Consider the following 15,328-nt stretch of genomic DNA (forward strand, 5'->3'; position numbering starts at 1 on the left):
GGACATGTATAACCTAGAAGTGTTCACTTGCAGATAATTTCCCATTCTCTTCCAGAAACAAAAGGCTAATGAAGTCTTTGTCTAAATTCTTGCTACTAAATTTTAGATTATCATAATTCAATATATTTTACTCTTTAACACTTAATATAGGACAAAAGGTAGCTTTGGGGTTTGTTTTATAGCAGTTGGACATAAACACACTTTAAAAAGATATTTTAATAGTTTGAATTACTGAAGTGACATATTTCTCAAATCACACAAAGATGTATTGAAGTAAGGGAAAAGTTCCTCCTCAAACATCCCTCCTTCATCCCCATTCCCTTCCCACTTAGAAGAAAGTACTGTGGAGTGGATCTATGTCTTCTAGATCTTTCTCCTGTACTCTTGCTAAATCAGTGTGGTTCGTCTTTCTGTTTTGGTGGTTAGGGAATGATTTAGGCAAGAATGAGCTATGTAGTACATACTGGTTTGCTCTTTGCTTGCTTCTGCGTAAGGAGAGCTTTCTTTAAAAAATTGCACACTTATGGTCTGGGCAAGATGGCTCACGCCAGTAGTCCCAGCTACTTGGGAGACTGAGGCAGGATGATCGCTTGAGCTTGGGAGTTTGAGGCTGCATTGAGCCATGACTGTGCCATTGTACTCCAGCCTGAGCAACAGAGCGAGCTCATTTAGACATAGAGCGATTTTTAGCTCATCCGTTATCTGACAATTTTAAATATTTTCAGGGCTTTAACAAACTTTCTTTTACTTGTCTTCAAGCATTTGTCTGAGTGTTGCTTTTTATTCCTCCAAGAATATATTTCTGGATGTGAAAGGGCTGGATTAAAGGATATAACATCAAAAATTTTTAATAGCAAATTACCTAAAGTCTGCATGAATTTACACTTTTCGTTATTGTGGTGGGTGTTCTTGCTACTCTACATTTGTCTGTGTATGATTAGCCAATCTAATAGGGCAGAGAGGCATTTGTCTATTATTGAGGGCAAATACTTCTTGAAATGTTTATTGGCATCTGTGTTCTGTGACTTTGATATCCTCTTTCTAGTTTTTCTGTTGAGTTGTGTCCCTCTTGCTTGACTGCGTAAGATATTCACGTTAGAGAAATTAACGCTTTGGAGTTTAAATGTTACCGACTTCCCCCACCCCGGGCTTGTCTCCTAATACGCGGAGTGACACCGTTTGTGTGATGATCTTTGCCTTAAAAGCAAAGTTGAATTTTGTATCTAGTCCCTTGGCTTTTAAAACTTACATTTGCTTTGTATTATGATATTTTACTGCCCAAACTTTCGTTTTCAATTTTTCTCAAGTCTGTTTTAGGTGTGCCTCTTGTGTAAAATATCTTGTTAGATTTCTTGTCATTTTTTCCCCCTTTTGACCCAATTTGGGTTTTTCCCTTTGAACAAATGTTTGATATTGCAGCACTTAAAAAAAAAAAAGTCTTTCACTACATTGCCTGAGGTTTTGGCCCTCTTTTTTTTTTTTTCTTTCACCTCTTCCCTTTTTGCTCTTTTTTAGGAGACGATCTGTCTTTTGGTGGTTACCCTTATATCATTAAATAGAGAAGTATAAGAATGAGTGTATTATCAACTTCAGAAATGAAAGTATTTCTTTATTTTTCATCACTCTTGAGAAAATTAAGAAATGAACATCCCTTTTTTCTCACCTGGCTACCCTTTCTCTCCATTCCTCTGTCCATTTTTTGTTGGCACATTCTGGGGTTTTTATCTCACCCACTGGCCAAATTATTACTATAACATGCATTTTTTCATACAAGAATTATATAAATATATTATCTTTTGTGGTTGTGGTGACCCCACTGTGCCATCTGCCTGCCATCCTGCTGGGTGTTCCCTGTTGGGAAGCTGCTGAGCCAAATTAAAGATGATAAGGCTCCGTGGTGACGCTCTTTTACTCACACGTCCCCATTTTGGTCTTCTCTAATAAAGCGTGTCCTCTCCAAGATGTCCTAGTTATTCCCTGCTTCCCCCAATGCGCTGTGCCTCTGGCCATAACCTTTATCTCCCCAGGTTAAAGGGGAGATCTCCAGTCCTCTTCTTTACGTTTTGACATTGTGGAGGTGGGTGTCTCTAAAATGATTCTCAGGTCTTTGTGGTCCATCAGCACACTTTCCCAGACTATCTCTAGCTGAGATAGTCTTTAAAGGCAGCCAGCTACATATACTGGCAGGTGGCCCTCAGACCAGAGAGAATGATCTGTCTCCAGATAGTTCCTGCTTCCCTCATCCTGGTTATTGAGCATCCACATTTACCAGAACACACATTGAAAGGAGGAAATATGAGCTTACTTAGTCTTGTATTATGGGAAAGGACTTACAGAAGTGTGGACTCTGGGTGTCTTAGCCATTTTTTTCTTTCCTTTTTATATAACTAGTTTTTAGAACTGATGTCTTGCTCTTTGGCCCAGGCTGGAGTACAGTGGTGCCATCATAACTCACTGCAGTCTTGATCTCCTGGGTTCAAGTGGTCCTCCTGCTTCAGCCTTCCAAGTAGCTGAGACTACTGGCTGTGTGCCACCATGCCAAGTGTCTTAACCATATCTAAGTAGAAAAAAGACGCAGATTGTCTTTTGAAATTTATGGTAGCTATATAACCTATTTTCCAAACCTCAATATATTTCAGAGTGAAGGGGAGGCATACTTTCAGATAGACTGGAAAGATAGTGATCTTTGACTCTTAGTATCTTCTCATTCTTATTAGCAAGGGAAGCTTAATTAGGTGCCAGGAGCTAGATCAGCCCTTTCTTGATAGAGTGATTCCTTGGAATAGCTGGCCATACTTAAAAATACAGGTTCCCAACAGGTCTACATAGAGGAATCATAAAAACGTATGCTGCCCCAGTAGAGCCAATAGGATCTGGGTTAACCAACCAAGATTTACTTTGGGAGTGCCTCTGCAGTTTACTTCTCTTATTATGTAAGAATATGATTGGTTTGCTTTGCTGTAGCCTCTGCATTTTCTTGAGCACCTAATGTCCTGGTTCTTAGCTGAGCCATGGGTTTGAGGACGTGATTAGAAGACTATGAGGAAAATGTGTTCATGGAGACTTTACAGATTGTCTTCTGGAAGGAGGAGCAGAACTCTAGGTACAGGCATGTAGTACAGGAAATAAGGAGCCTGGATACCAGGGTCCCTGGTGTCTGGTTCCTAGCTCAGGCTCTAGGATGCTAGTTAGGTCCCAGAAAATCCAGGGGCCAGAGGCCCTTGTTAGGCTGGCTCCTCTTTGTGTGACATTTCTTCTGTGACTCAGTTTACTTCTTTCATAATTGTACTGTCACCTAAAGATTCTTTGAATCAAATTCAAAAGTTGATTTAAAGAGATTAATTTTCAATATTATTTTTAATTTAGGTAGTTTTTTTGAGAGCTAGAGTTTTTCCCAATAAAGTATGTATTGATATTAAACCTTTAAGTGAAATTATTTTCTCATGAGATAATTTTTTTGTTGCAGGAAACCACACCTCTAGCTGAAAACCAAGATGAAGACCCACTAGAAGGTAACATAAACCTTGTACTGAAGTGGTTGGAAACAAAACCCCATTTCCTGGTTTCTCATTCACTTAGCTTGCTAGAAACTGGGAGGTTCTATTGGAAAATTCCAATGTAGGTTGCCTAAGCCATATGCTTCAGTAATTTCTCTTGTTTTTAGAAACTGGTTCTATGGGAACAACTTTAGCTAAGCCACCTCTTTGGGTCTTTCTGAAGGACTGAGAAAAGGGGACATTCCCAAACAATAACAAGCCAATACATTTTTCTTAAGCTCCATTTCCTCTGTAAGTTTAGACTTTGAGGAAAATTATGCTTTAATTCTGTTTTTCAAGTGGGGAGAGCATGAGGTAATTGCTGTGGCCTCAGGATTATTGGATCCTGGGGTACCTGACAGGACAGCACTGTAGTGTCAGTCTGTATGGTGCTTCCTGTACTTCTCAATTTGTTTTGGAAAGAACAAAGTTTGTCTGCCTGGAGACAAACACTCTGAATGTGTCTTATTTGAGAAAGGGAAAAAATGTTTTGCTGCTTTTATTTTAAGTAATGGGAAAGAAATATAGAGGAGAAATACAGAGAACACTATTGCCTTTTTCTTATCACGTCTGTCTTATCGCATGTTTGTCTCGTTTCTGTCTCTTGCCCAAACCCCTGCCCCTACCAGACAAACCCACCCACTGCCTTTATGACTTTATCAAAAAAGGGAGCATGTTGTTATCAGTCTTTGTAGCCCCTGTGACTAATTCAGAGTTTGCATGTTGGTAGGTGCTCAGTGTTTAAATCAAATTGGTGTTGAAAAGAAATCTTTATATGCTATTGAGCAGTTCTAGTTTTTAGTAATTTGATTTAAACATGAGTAAAGCGTGCTTATTTAAACTTTCTGGGATTTCTTTCAGGTTAATTGTGAGTCTCTTCCTGCCTTCATCAGTTATGCAATTTATTAAAATTGATGCAGGATTTCTTCCTCCTTAGTTCAGCTAAATCTGGGTCCTTGTCTCACGACCAGGAAAAATTAGGCAAGCGAACACATTGAAGGGTGAGGAGAATGGAATTAATTAAGCAAAAGGAAAGCTCTTAACAAAAAAGAGGGATCCAAAACATAGGTTTCAACCTCACAAATTGAATACCAGGCTACCACACACAAATTGAAAAGGCCAGGCTCCTCCCCTGCATAAGATGTGAATTCCTGGTGACTGCTCCTCATTCTTCCAGTGTGCATGTGGGCCCTTAGTCTGAGCCACTCCACATTGATTTATTTCCCTTACTGCACATGTGTTAAGGGATGGAATTTTTCACTGTGGGCATGTTTAGCCAAGCCCGCTGTGCACAATGATTTGGGCAGGTTGGAGGTCCTTCAGGGACCCTTCCCTATTTGCCTAGGCATTTGGCTGTCCCCTGTCTCTATCAAAATAATAGAGGTAAAGGTCTGCTTTTTGGATACAGACTGCCACGGGGTTCAGATCCCACCTACTAGCTCTGTAGTTCCAGACAAATTAATCTCTAGTGTGTCTGCTTTACTTTCTGTAAAGTGGGGACATTGTTACTTTTCTCATAGGAAGTGTGGGCATGCTAGGTCTAAAGTACTTTTAGGTGGTTAAACAGCTTCTGCCATGTGATAACCACTCAAGTATTGGCTGGTCATCAATCTGGTACAGTACTGGTCAGTAGAAATGTAATGCAATTGCACCTCAAGGAACTAGAAGACAAGAACAAAGTAAACCCAAAATTAGTAGGAGAAAAGAAATAATAAAGACTATAGTGAAAATAAATAGAAACTAGAAAAACAATACAAAAGATCAATGAAATGAAGGGTTGGTTTCTTGAAAAGATAGTCAACAAACCTTTAAGAACAAAAGAAACTCAAAATCGGATGAAAAAGGAGACATTACAACTGATACCACATAAATACAAAGGAACATAAAAGACAATTATGAACAATTATACGTCAGTAAATTGGATAACATAGAAGAAATGAGTAAATTCCTGGACACATAGAATCTACTACCTACCAAGATTAAATTATGAAGAAATAGAAAACCTGAACAGACCAATAATAAGGAAGAAATTGAAACAGTAATAAAAAGTCTCCCATCAGGCCTGGCCTGGTAGATAATGCCTGTAATCCCAAGCACTTTGGGAGGCTGATGGGGGAGGATCATTTGAGTCCAGGGGCTTGAGACCAGCCTTGGCAATACAGTGAGACCTTATCTCTACCAAAAATTTTTTAAACAGCTGGGTATAGTAGTATGTGCCTGTAGTCCCAAATATTTGAGAGGCTGAGGTAGGAGGATTACTTGTGCCCAGGAGGTCGAGGCTTAAGTGAACTATGAATGTGCCACTGCATGTCAGCCTGGGTGACAGAGTGAGACCCTGTATCAAAAAGTCTCCCATCAAAGAAAAGCCCAGGTCCTGATGGCTGGCTTCACTGTTTAATTCTACCAAACATTTATTTTTCATTTTATTTTTTGTAGAGGTGGAGTCTCACTTTGTTGCTCAGGTTGGTCTCAAACTCTTGGGCTTAAGCGATCCTCCCAGCTCTGCCTCCCCAGGGTTGGAATTACAGGTTGGAATTACGGTTACCATGCCCGGCCCCCAAACATTTAAAGAAGAACTAATGCCACGTCTTAAACTACTCCAAAAAATCGAAGACGAAATACGTTGAAACTCATTTTATGAAGCCAGCATTACTCTGATATCACAACCAGAAAAGGACACAACAACAAGAAAAAACTACAGCCAGTACTCCTGATGAACATAGATGCCGAGGTCCCCCAATAAAATACTAGCAAACTGAATTCAGTAGCACAATAACAAAATCATCTGTCATGAACAAGTGGTATTCATCCCAGGGATGCAAGGATGGTTTAACATACACAAATTAATAAACACGATACATCCCATTATCCCATCAACAGAAGGAAAAAAACATTATTTTTCTTTTCTTTCTTTTCTTTCTTTTTTCTGGAGATAGGGTCTCACTCTGTCACCCAGGTTGGAGTGCAGTGGTGTGATCTTGGCTGCAACTTCTGCCTCCTAGTCTCAACCAATCTTCTCATCTCAGCCTCCGAAGTAGCTGGGACCACAGGTGCATGCCACCACGCCCAGCTAATTTTTTGTATTTTTGGTAGAGACAGGGTTTTGCCATGTTGCCCAAGCTGGTCTTGAACTCAGCGCAGGTGATCTGCCTGCGTCAGCCTCCCATAGTTCTGGGATTTACAGGCATGAGCAACTGCGCTTGGCGATCATTTCAGTAGATGCAGAAAAATCATTTGACAAAATTCAGTATCTCTTCATGATAAAAACTTTCAACAAATTAGGTATAAAAGGAGTGTACCTCAATACAATAGAGGCCATGTAACAAACTCACAGCTAACATTGCACTGAATGGGGAAAAATTGAAAGCTTTTCCTCTACAGTCTGAAACCGGATAAGGATGCCCCCTTTCACTACTTCTATTCAACATAATAGAAGTAGCCATAATAGTCTAGCCAGAGCAATTAGGCAAGAGGGAGAAATAAAAGGTTCCCAGGTTGGAAAGGAAGAAGTGAAATTGTCCTTGTTTGATGATGATATGATGTGATATACAGGCATACCTCATTTTATTGTACTTCACTTAATTATGTTCCACAGATACTATGGGTTTTTTTTTGTTTTTGTTTTTGTTTTTGTTTTTTTTTACCAATTAGAAGTTTATGGCAGCCCTGAACTGAGCAAGTGTATATGTGCCATTTTCCCAACAGTATGTGCTCATTTTGTTAGCACTGTTTAACAATAAGTTATTTTTTTTCTTTTTCTTTTTCTTTTTTTTTTTGGAGACAGTCTTACTCTTTGTCACCCAGGCTGGAGTGCAGTGGCATGATCTCGGCTCACTGCAACCTCCGTCTCTGGGTTCAAGCGATTATTCTGCCTCAGCCTCCTGAGTAGCTGGGATTAGAGGCACCTACCACCACACCCGGCTAATTTTTGTATTTTTAGTAGAGACGGGGTTTTCGCCATGTTGGCCAGGCTGGTCTCAAACTCCTGACATCGGGTGATCCACCCACCTCGGCCTCCCAAAGTGCTGGAATTGCAGGCATGAGCCACCGTGCCCGGCAGCAATAAACTATTTCTTAAGGTAATTACATTGTAAACAAATTTATTCTTTTTGTTTTTATTTTTGAGATGGAGTCTTGCTCTGTTGCCAAGCTGGAGCACAGTGGCACGATCTCTGCTCACTGTAATCTCCACCTCCTGGGTTCAAGTGATTCCCCTGCCTCAGCCTCCCAAGTAGCTGGGACTATAGGCGTGCACCACCACGCCTGGCTAATTTTTTGTATTTTAGTAGAGGTGGGGTTTCACCATGTTCACCAAGATGGTCTCAATCTCCTGACCTTGTGATCTGCCTGCCTCGGCCTCCCAAAGTGTGGGGATTAGAGGTGTGAGCCACTGTGCCTGGCCAAATTTGTTCTTTTAAATTTTTTTTTTGTTTTAAATAGAGACAAGGTCTTACTATGTTGCCCAGGCTGGACTCCTGAGCTCAAGTGATTCTCCAGCCTTGGTTTCCCAAAGTACTGGGATTACAGACATGACCCACCATGCCCGGCCAATATAAACAACTTTTATATGCACTGGGAAACCAAAAAATTCATGTGACTTGCTTCATTGCAATATTCATTTTATTGTAGTGGTTAGGAACTAAACCTGCAATATCTCCAAGGTATGCCTGTAAAGAAAACCCTACAGACTCTGCCAAAAACTGTTAGGTCTAATAAACTTATTAGTTTTGTATCCTGTAACTTTACTACACAAAATTGTTTCTATACACTAATAGCTATTTGAAAAAGATAACAAGAAAATAATCCCATTTACAATAGCTATAACAAAAACTTAAGAGTAAATTTAACTTGGGAGGTGGAGCTCGCAGTGAGCCGAGATTACGCCACTGCGCTCCAGCCCGGGCGACAGAGCGAGACTCCGTCTCAAAAAAACAACAAAAACAATAAATTTAACTGAGGTGAAAGATGTCTATACTGACCACTAAAAAGTGTAGATGGAAGAAACTGAAGATACAAAAGATACCTCATGCTTATGGATTGAGAGAATGAATATTATTAAAAAGTTCATACTACCCAAAGTGATCTACAGAATCAATGCAATCTCATTTTTTTTTTTTTTTTTTTTTAATTGAAACGGAGTCTTGCTCTGTCGCCCAGGCTGGAGTGCAGTGGCCTGATCTCAGCTCACTACAAGCTCCGCCTCCCGGGTTTACGCCATTCTCCTGCCTCAGCCTCCCGAGTAGCTGAGACTACAGGTGCCTGCCACCTCGCCCGGCTAGTTTTTGTATTTTTTAGTAGAGATGGGGTTTCACCGTGTTAGCCGGGATGGTCTCGATCTCCTGACCTCGTGATCTGCCTGTCTCGGCCTCCCAAAGTGCTGGGATTACAGGCCTGAGCCACCGTGCTCTGCTTTTTTTCTTTTTTTTTTCTTTTTTTCAGGCAGTCTCACTGTGTTGCCCAGGCTGGGGGGCAGTGGTATTTGATCTCAGCTCACTGCAACCGCCTCCTCGCGGGTTCAAGCAATTCTCCTGCCTCAGCCTCCCAAGTAGCTGGAATTACAGGTGCCCACCACACCCGGCTAATTTTTGTATTTTTAGTAGAGACAGGGCTTCTCCATGTTGGCCAGGCTGGTCTTGAACTCCTGACCTCAGGTGATCCACCAGCTTTGGCCTCCCAAAGTTTTAGGATTACAGGCATGAGCCATTGTGCCCAGCCAGATTCAATGTACTCTCTATCAAAATACCAATGGCATTCTTCATAGAAATAAGAAAAAATGACTGAGTGTGTGGTGGCTCATGCCTGTAATCCTGGCACTTTGGGAGGCTGAGGTGGGAAGATCACTTGAGGTCAGGAGTTCAAGAGCAGCCTGGTCAACATGGTGAAACCCCGTCTCTATTAACAATACAAAAATAGCCCTAATCGTGGACTGCTGGGTGAGCAGCAGCCCTGCGTGAACGCACACGCACAAGTTGCCCCGCGCGATATCGGCCGGGACCCTGGGAGGCCGTCCACCCGGTTTTCAGCGGATAGCTAGGGCCAGGTAAGTGACCACACAAGGACCCGGGATCCCCAGGTTGCGCTCTGCACAGCGGAAGGGCCGCTCGCCCTGTTGAGAGCCGGCGGGCAGGGCACCTCCGCGCTTGGAAAAGGGTGGTCCAGCACTGCCGGTCCCACTCCTCAGCCCGGTCAGCGTCTGGCTTTGCCAAACCCGGAAAGAGCTCACCAGGTCTAGGACAGCCTGAAAGACGAAAGATGAATGTTGGGTAGGATGTGGAGAAAAGAGCCCTTGCATACTGTTGGTGGGAATGTAAATTGGTACAGCAATTATAAAAAGTATGGCGTTTCCTCAAAATATTAACAGTAGAACTACTATATGATCCAGCAATCCCACTATTGGGCATATATCCAGAGGAAATGAAATCAGTATGTTAGAGAGACATCTGTACTTCGTGTTTATTGCAGCACTAGTCACAATAGCCAAGATACAGAATCAAACTAAGTGCCCATAAGTGGATGAGTGGATAAAGAAAATATGTATATACACAATAGAATACTATTAAACTGTAAAAATGATGAAGTCTTGTCATTTGTGGCAACATGGATGAACATGGAGGACGTTATGTTAAGTGAAATAAACCAGGCACAGAAGAACAAATGCCATATGATCTCACTCATGTGGAATCTTAAAAAGCTTATTTCATAGCAGTAGAACATAGAATGGTGGTTATTAGAGGCTAGGGTAGTTGCAGGGAGAGAGTGATAGGGAGATGTTGGTCAAAAGATAGAGAATTTCAGTTAGCTAGGAGGAACACCTTTCAAGAGATTTATTGTAGGCCGGGCGTGGTGGCTCATGCCTGTAATCGCAGCACTTTGGGAGGCCGAGGTGGGTGGATCACGAGGTCAAGAGTTTGAGACCAGCCTGGCCAACATGGTGAAACCCCGTCTCTACTAAAGATACAAAACATTAGCAAGTGTGGTGGCAGGCGCGTGTAATCCCAGCTACCCAGGAGACTGAGGCAGGAGGATTGCTTGAACCGGGGAGGTGGAGGTTGCAGTGAGCCGAGATCACACCATTGCACTCCAGCCTGGGCAACAAGAGCAAAACTCCGTCTCAAAAAAAAAAAAAAATTATATATTATATATATAAAATATGTATATAATATATATTATATATAATATACAGTATATATACACTATAGTATATATAACATATATACTATATATTATAGCATAGTGACTATAGTTAATGAAGAAATATTATAGTGAAAAATACAGGTTAATTCGAAGGTGAGTTATCGCAATTGGTTGTTCAGTCAGTTGCAGATTCAATTTTTTGTTCTACTCTTTGCTTCTTACTGCTGCATTTGACTAGTCTTTAAAAAAAAAAAAGGAAAAATAAAGGAAAATACTTAGTGGATATTCAGTGTTTCCACAACAAAAATGATAACTATGTGAGGTAGTTATTTGATCATTCCACAATGAACATATACTTGAAACATTATGTTATATGTGGTAAATACATAGTTTTCTCTGTCAGTTTGAAAATTTAGAAATTAAAAAATAGACAGAAACACAAAGCTATCTGTGTGAGTAATTTTAAATGTTTTAGTAGCCAAATTAACCAACTCAAGAGGTAGGTGAAATTAATAATGTTTCTTAACCTAATATCTGTTATGGACTGAATTTGTGTTCCTCCCCCTCGCCAAATTCATATGTTGAAACCCTCACTCCCAATGTTATAGTTTTAGGAGGTGGATCTTTAGGGAGATGATTAGGATTAGGTGAGGTCATGAGGGTGGAGCCCTCATGAATGGAATTGGTGACCTTACAAGGGTCACGAGGGAATTTGATTCCTCTTTTTGCCCTCTGCCTTGTGAAAATACGACTTCTGGGCAGTGTGCAACCCAGAAGAGGGTCCTCACCAGAACCCAACTATGCCAACACCTTGATTTTGGACTTCTGGTTTCCAGAACTGTGAGAAATAACTGTTGTTTACAAACTACTCAGTCTCTGATATGTTGTTAGCAGCCCAAACTAAGACAATATCCAAAATATTATTCCAACATGCAATCGATATAAAAACAACTTTTTTTTTCCATCAAGTCTTTGAAATGCAGCATATATTTCTTCTGTCGTTTTTCTTTTAATGGCCACCCCCTCACCTGCAGATTGAGGGGACCCTTATTCTGAGGGCTATTCAGACATTACCTTCAAGCAGATTTTTAAATTGTTCCTATTATAGTGAAATATGCATAACATACAATTTACCATCTTGACTTTTAAATGTATCACACTTGATCTTAGCCAAAAGGCCGAGAAGCAATAGACTTTTAAATGTATCAGTGGTATTAAGAACATTCATAATGTTGTGTAACCATCACCATTCATCTCCAGAACTCTTCATTATATAAACTGAAACTCTATACCCATTAAATAACAACTCTTCACTCTCCCTTCCCTCATCCCCTGGCAACCACCATTCTGCTTTCAATGTGGTATATATTTTATCCTTACATCACATTTCAGTGAGGGCCAGCAATGCTCAATAGCTGCATGTGGCTAGTGGCTACTGTGTTGGACAGCATTGGTCTAGAAGATGCACAGGTTTAGGGATAATATAATTAGTTTGTATTGAATAGGCTTCTGTTATAGTTTTGGTCAACATCACTGGAAGGGCAGAGATCATATAATCCGGGGTTTGGAGCTGACCACACTGTGTGTATTTTCTTGGCCACAGGTTAAGTGGAGAGCATGCTCATAAGCATATAATCCTAACTCCTCTTTCCCCACCCGGGGCATGCAGTCAGGGACCCGTTAGCAGACAACTACCCATAACGCTAAAGGAAAGGAACCAGGGACAGAAGTATAAGAAAATTTCAGGATGTTTAGGGGGAAAAAAGGGAAACATCTACTTTTATGACCAGAAATGCTCAAAGGGAAGATGACTCAAAAGGGATGGGAGCTCTAAAGAGTAAGAATCAGACAACACAATCATGAATGACTCCAGTGAAGAAAAGTGAGAAGTAGCTCATGAAATTAATATGACTAAAGCCTATTTGACCATTTTGGTTCTAAAATGATAAATACAGAAGGGTACTGCATTAGTCTTCTAGGGCTACTGTAACAAAATACCATAGACTGGGTGGTTTAAACAAAAATTTATTTTCTTACTGTTCTGGAGGCTGGAAATCCAATATACGGGGTCTGGCTAATTTGGTTTCTGGTGAGGGCTCTCTTCTTAGCTTGCAGACAGCAGCCTTCTTGTTGTTTCCACACTTGACCACTTTATGCATACATTGTAGGAGAGAATGTGAGCAAGTTCTCTGTTCTTTTTTAAAAAAAAAAATTTTTATATTTTGTAGTGATGCAGTCTCAGTATGTTGCCCAGGCTGATCTCAAACTCCCAGACTTAAGCAATTCACTGGTCTCAGCTTCCCAAAGTGTTGGAGTTACAGGTGTGAGCTGTTGTGTCCTGCTTGCTGTCTCTTTTTGTAAGGGTACTACTTCTATCAGACCAGCACCCAACACTTATGACTTCATCTAACCTCCCAGAGGCCCTATCTCCAAATGCCTTCACATTGTGGGGGTTAGGCTTTTAATAGAAGAATTTTGTGGGGCAAAGATTTAGTCCTTAATAGACATACAGATGAATAGCATGAACCCATATGAGTATTAGGAAGCAAATTATGATCCACAAGGAACTGAGGCTTGCAAAAATTACAAAGGAAAACATAAAAGCCTTCTTCAATTACATTCAGGATAAGGAGAGAAAAAATAGATTAAAAAAAACTAATGACCTTGAAAGCCTTGGAAAGCTCTGGAAACCTGGCAACTTGGGCTGAAAATCCAGGTGTAATAATTTCGCAATAACATAACACCATCTCGTCACAGGGTTCCAGGTTTCAGAGATGAAAGGCCAAGTCCTCCTGTGTTTCTGAATTAGTTGCTGTATAAAATTTATTCACTTACATTAGTCTGTTAACTGAGCAGTTAAAGCAGCATGTTTATTTTTACAAACCCCTGTCCAAGGAGCCCTTGGCTTGGTTCATTGTTTGGCATTTTATCTACCTGGCACCTGCCAGAAACATGGCAGTCATTCTTGACCTTCCTTTTTCCCTTTCCTCCCAAATTGAATCCATCCCCCAGGCATCTCAAATCTGTCCATTTTTTTCCTCCATCTCTTCTGTCAGCTGGATGCTCATTGAGTTTGATGATATTACTACTTTTATAGCTTAAATTTCTATTTTCAAGTATTATTGAAAGGAAATACGCAATTTAGGAATTTTAACCTTTACTATCTGCAATACTTCCTGCAAATGCTTTCTAAAAGCTTTCTAATTTTAAACTATTTCTAGTATGTGTCCTGTAAAACTCTATCTTTTTCATATCCATTATTGGCTTCTGCAGATCCACATCTTCATTTGAATATTGAGGAATCAAACCAAGAGTTTATGGTGAAAAGTGAAGAACTCTACGACTCCCTCATGAATTGCCATTGGCAGCCTCTGGACACAGTTCACTCCGAAATTCCAGATGAGACCCCGAAGTGAAGCAAGGTGTTCATTAAACTCTGCAATTATCATACTAATTGTGTCTTCTTTTGTTTTGGAAAAAAGTAGTTCTCCCAGGAAGGCACTGGATTCTGTATATAAAAACCAACTTCCAGGGCTTACGTGTGATTGACATGAGAGAACATTAATGTAAATAAACTTTACCAGCACATCTGTTCCTGGGAGTGTTATATTAAGTAAGTGCCAGAAGAGCTTACATGGTGATCATGGTAGAGCAAGCTGTGTCATAAAACCCTTGGAAACAGGTTTAATATGAGGTGGGCTTGAGCTGAACTGATTGTGGCATTGGCTACTCTGATATGATTTGCTGCTTTCGCTAACTTCAAACTCTCATGGAGAGAAATTGTATCCACAGACAATGCATGGTTTCTTGCTCGTGTCTTGTCTAGAAAATGTTTGTTAGAACTGGATGTTTGATCTCCATTTCCTGGCCCCATGAGAGAGCTAGATGTGGCAGTAGAGACTCAATTGAACAGAAAGATTCCTAAGCATGGAAAAAAATTTGCTTGATCCAAACAGCCTGTCAACTTTCTAAGACAGAGGAATTAGGCCCTCATGAAAGCCAGCCAATGTGTATATTGACTGTGCTCCTTATAAAATGTCTTTTTTTTTTTGTCCTGAAGATGATCATTGTGTCCTGTTTTATTGCTTTGCTATGGATGGATACTTTAGTGACCCCTGGGACTGATCTGACCGAGTTGACTGTTAGAAGACTGATTGCTTAGAAGCAAGTCAATTAGACTGTGGGCAAAGGCAATCTGACATCTCTTCTGCTCTGAAGGTGCTTGAGAGATGCTAATCCTTGCGCTAACCAGATTCAAAGACCTGAATCCTACATGGAGAGCCAGGAGGGCTGTAGCCACTGTAAAGGAGCTTCCTCTGCCCCATGGTTTCTCAGCCTTGGCACTATTGCCATTTGGGGCTGGACACTTATTTGCTGTGGGAGACTGTCTTACATGTTGTCCTGACCTCTACTACTAGATGCCAGTAGCACCCTGCACTGCAGTTGTGACAACCAAAATGTCTCTAGACATTGTCAAATGTCCCCTGGGGGCAAAATCCCCACCACCACCACCCAGTTGAAAGCCACTGGAATAGGGCAATGTTTTCAAACTCTAGGATGTATCAGAATCTCCTAGAAGACTTGCTGAAATGCAGATTCTTGGGCACCATCCTGAATTTGATTCAATAGGTTTGGGGTGGGACCTGACGATTTTCAGT

The 15,328-nt window shown here is 40.8% G+C and overlaps 1 protein-coding gene across 6 annotated transcripts in view; it reads left to right on the plus strand.

Annotated features, from left to right (window-relative positions):
• The window catches only part of C5H6orf52 (chromosome 5 C6orf52 homolog), a 23,168-nt gene extending 9,044 nt beyond the window's left edge, over positions 1-14,124 (plus strand). For all 6 annotated transcript variants that reach the window (XM_023185376.2, XM_023185377.2, XM_023185379.2 and 3 more), the window contains 2 exons: positions 3,467-3,512; positions 13,944-14,124. In XM_023185376.2, coding sequence (XP_023041144.1) covers positions 3,467-3,512; positions 13,944-14,086 — 189 coding nt within the window. In that variant the 3' untranslated portion in view covers positions 14,087-14,124. The remainder of the gene's footprint in view (positions 1-3,466; positions 3,513-13,943) is intronic.
• Positions 14,125-15,328: the final 1,204 nt, after the last annotated feature.

This window comes from Piliocolobus tephrosceles, chromosome 5 (assembly GCF_002776525.5).
Source record: "Piliocolobus tephrosceles isolate RC106 chromosome 5, ASM277652v3, whole genome shotgun sequence".
NCBI lineage: Eukaryota > Metazoa > Chordata > Mammalia > Primates > Cercopithecidae > Piliocolobus > Piliocolobus tephrosceles.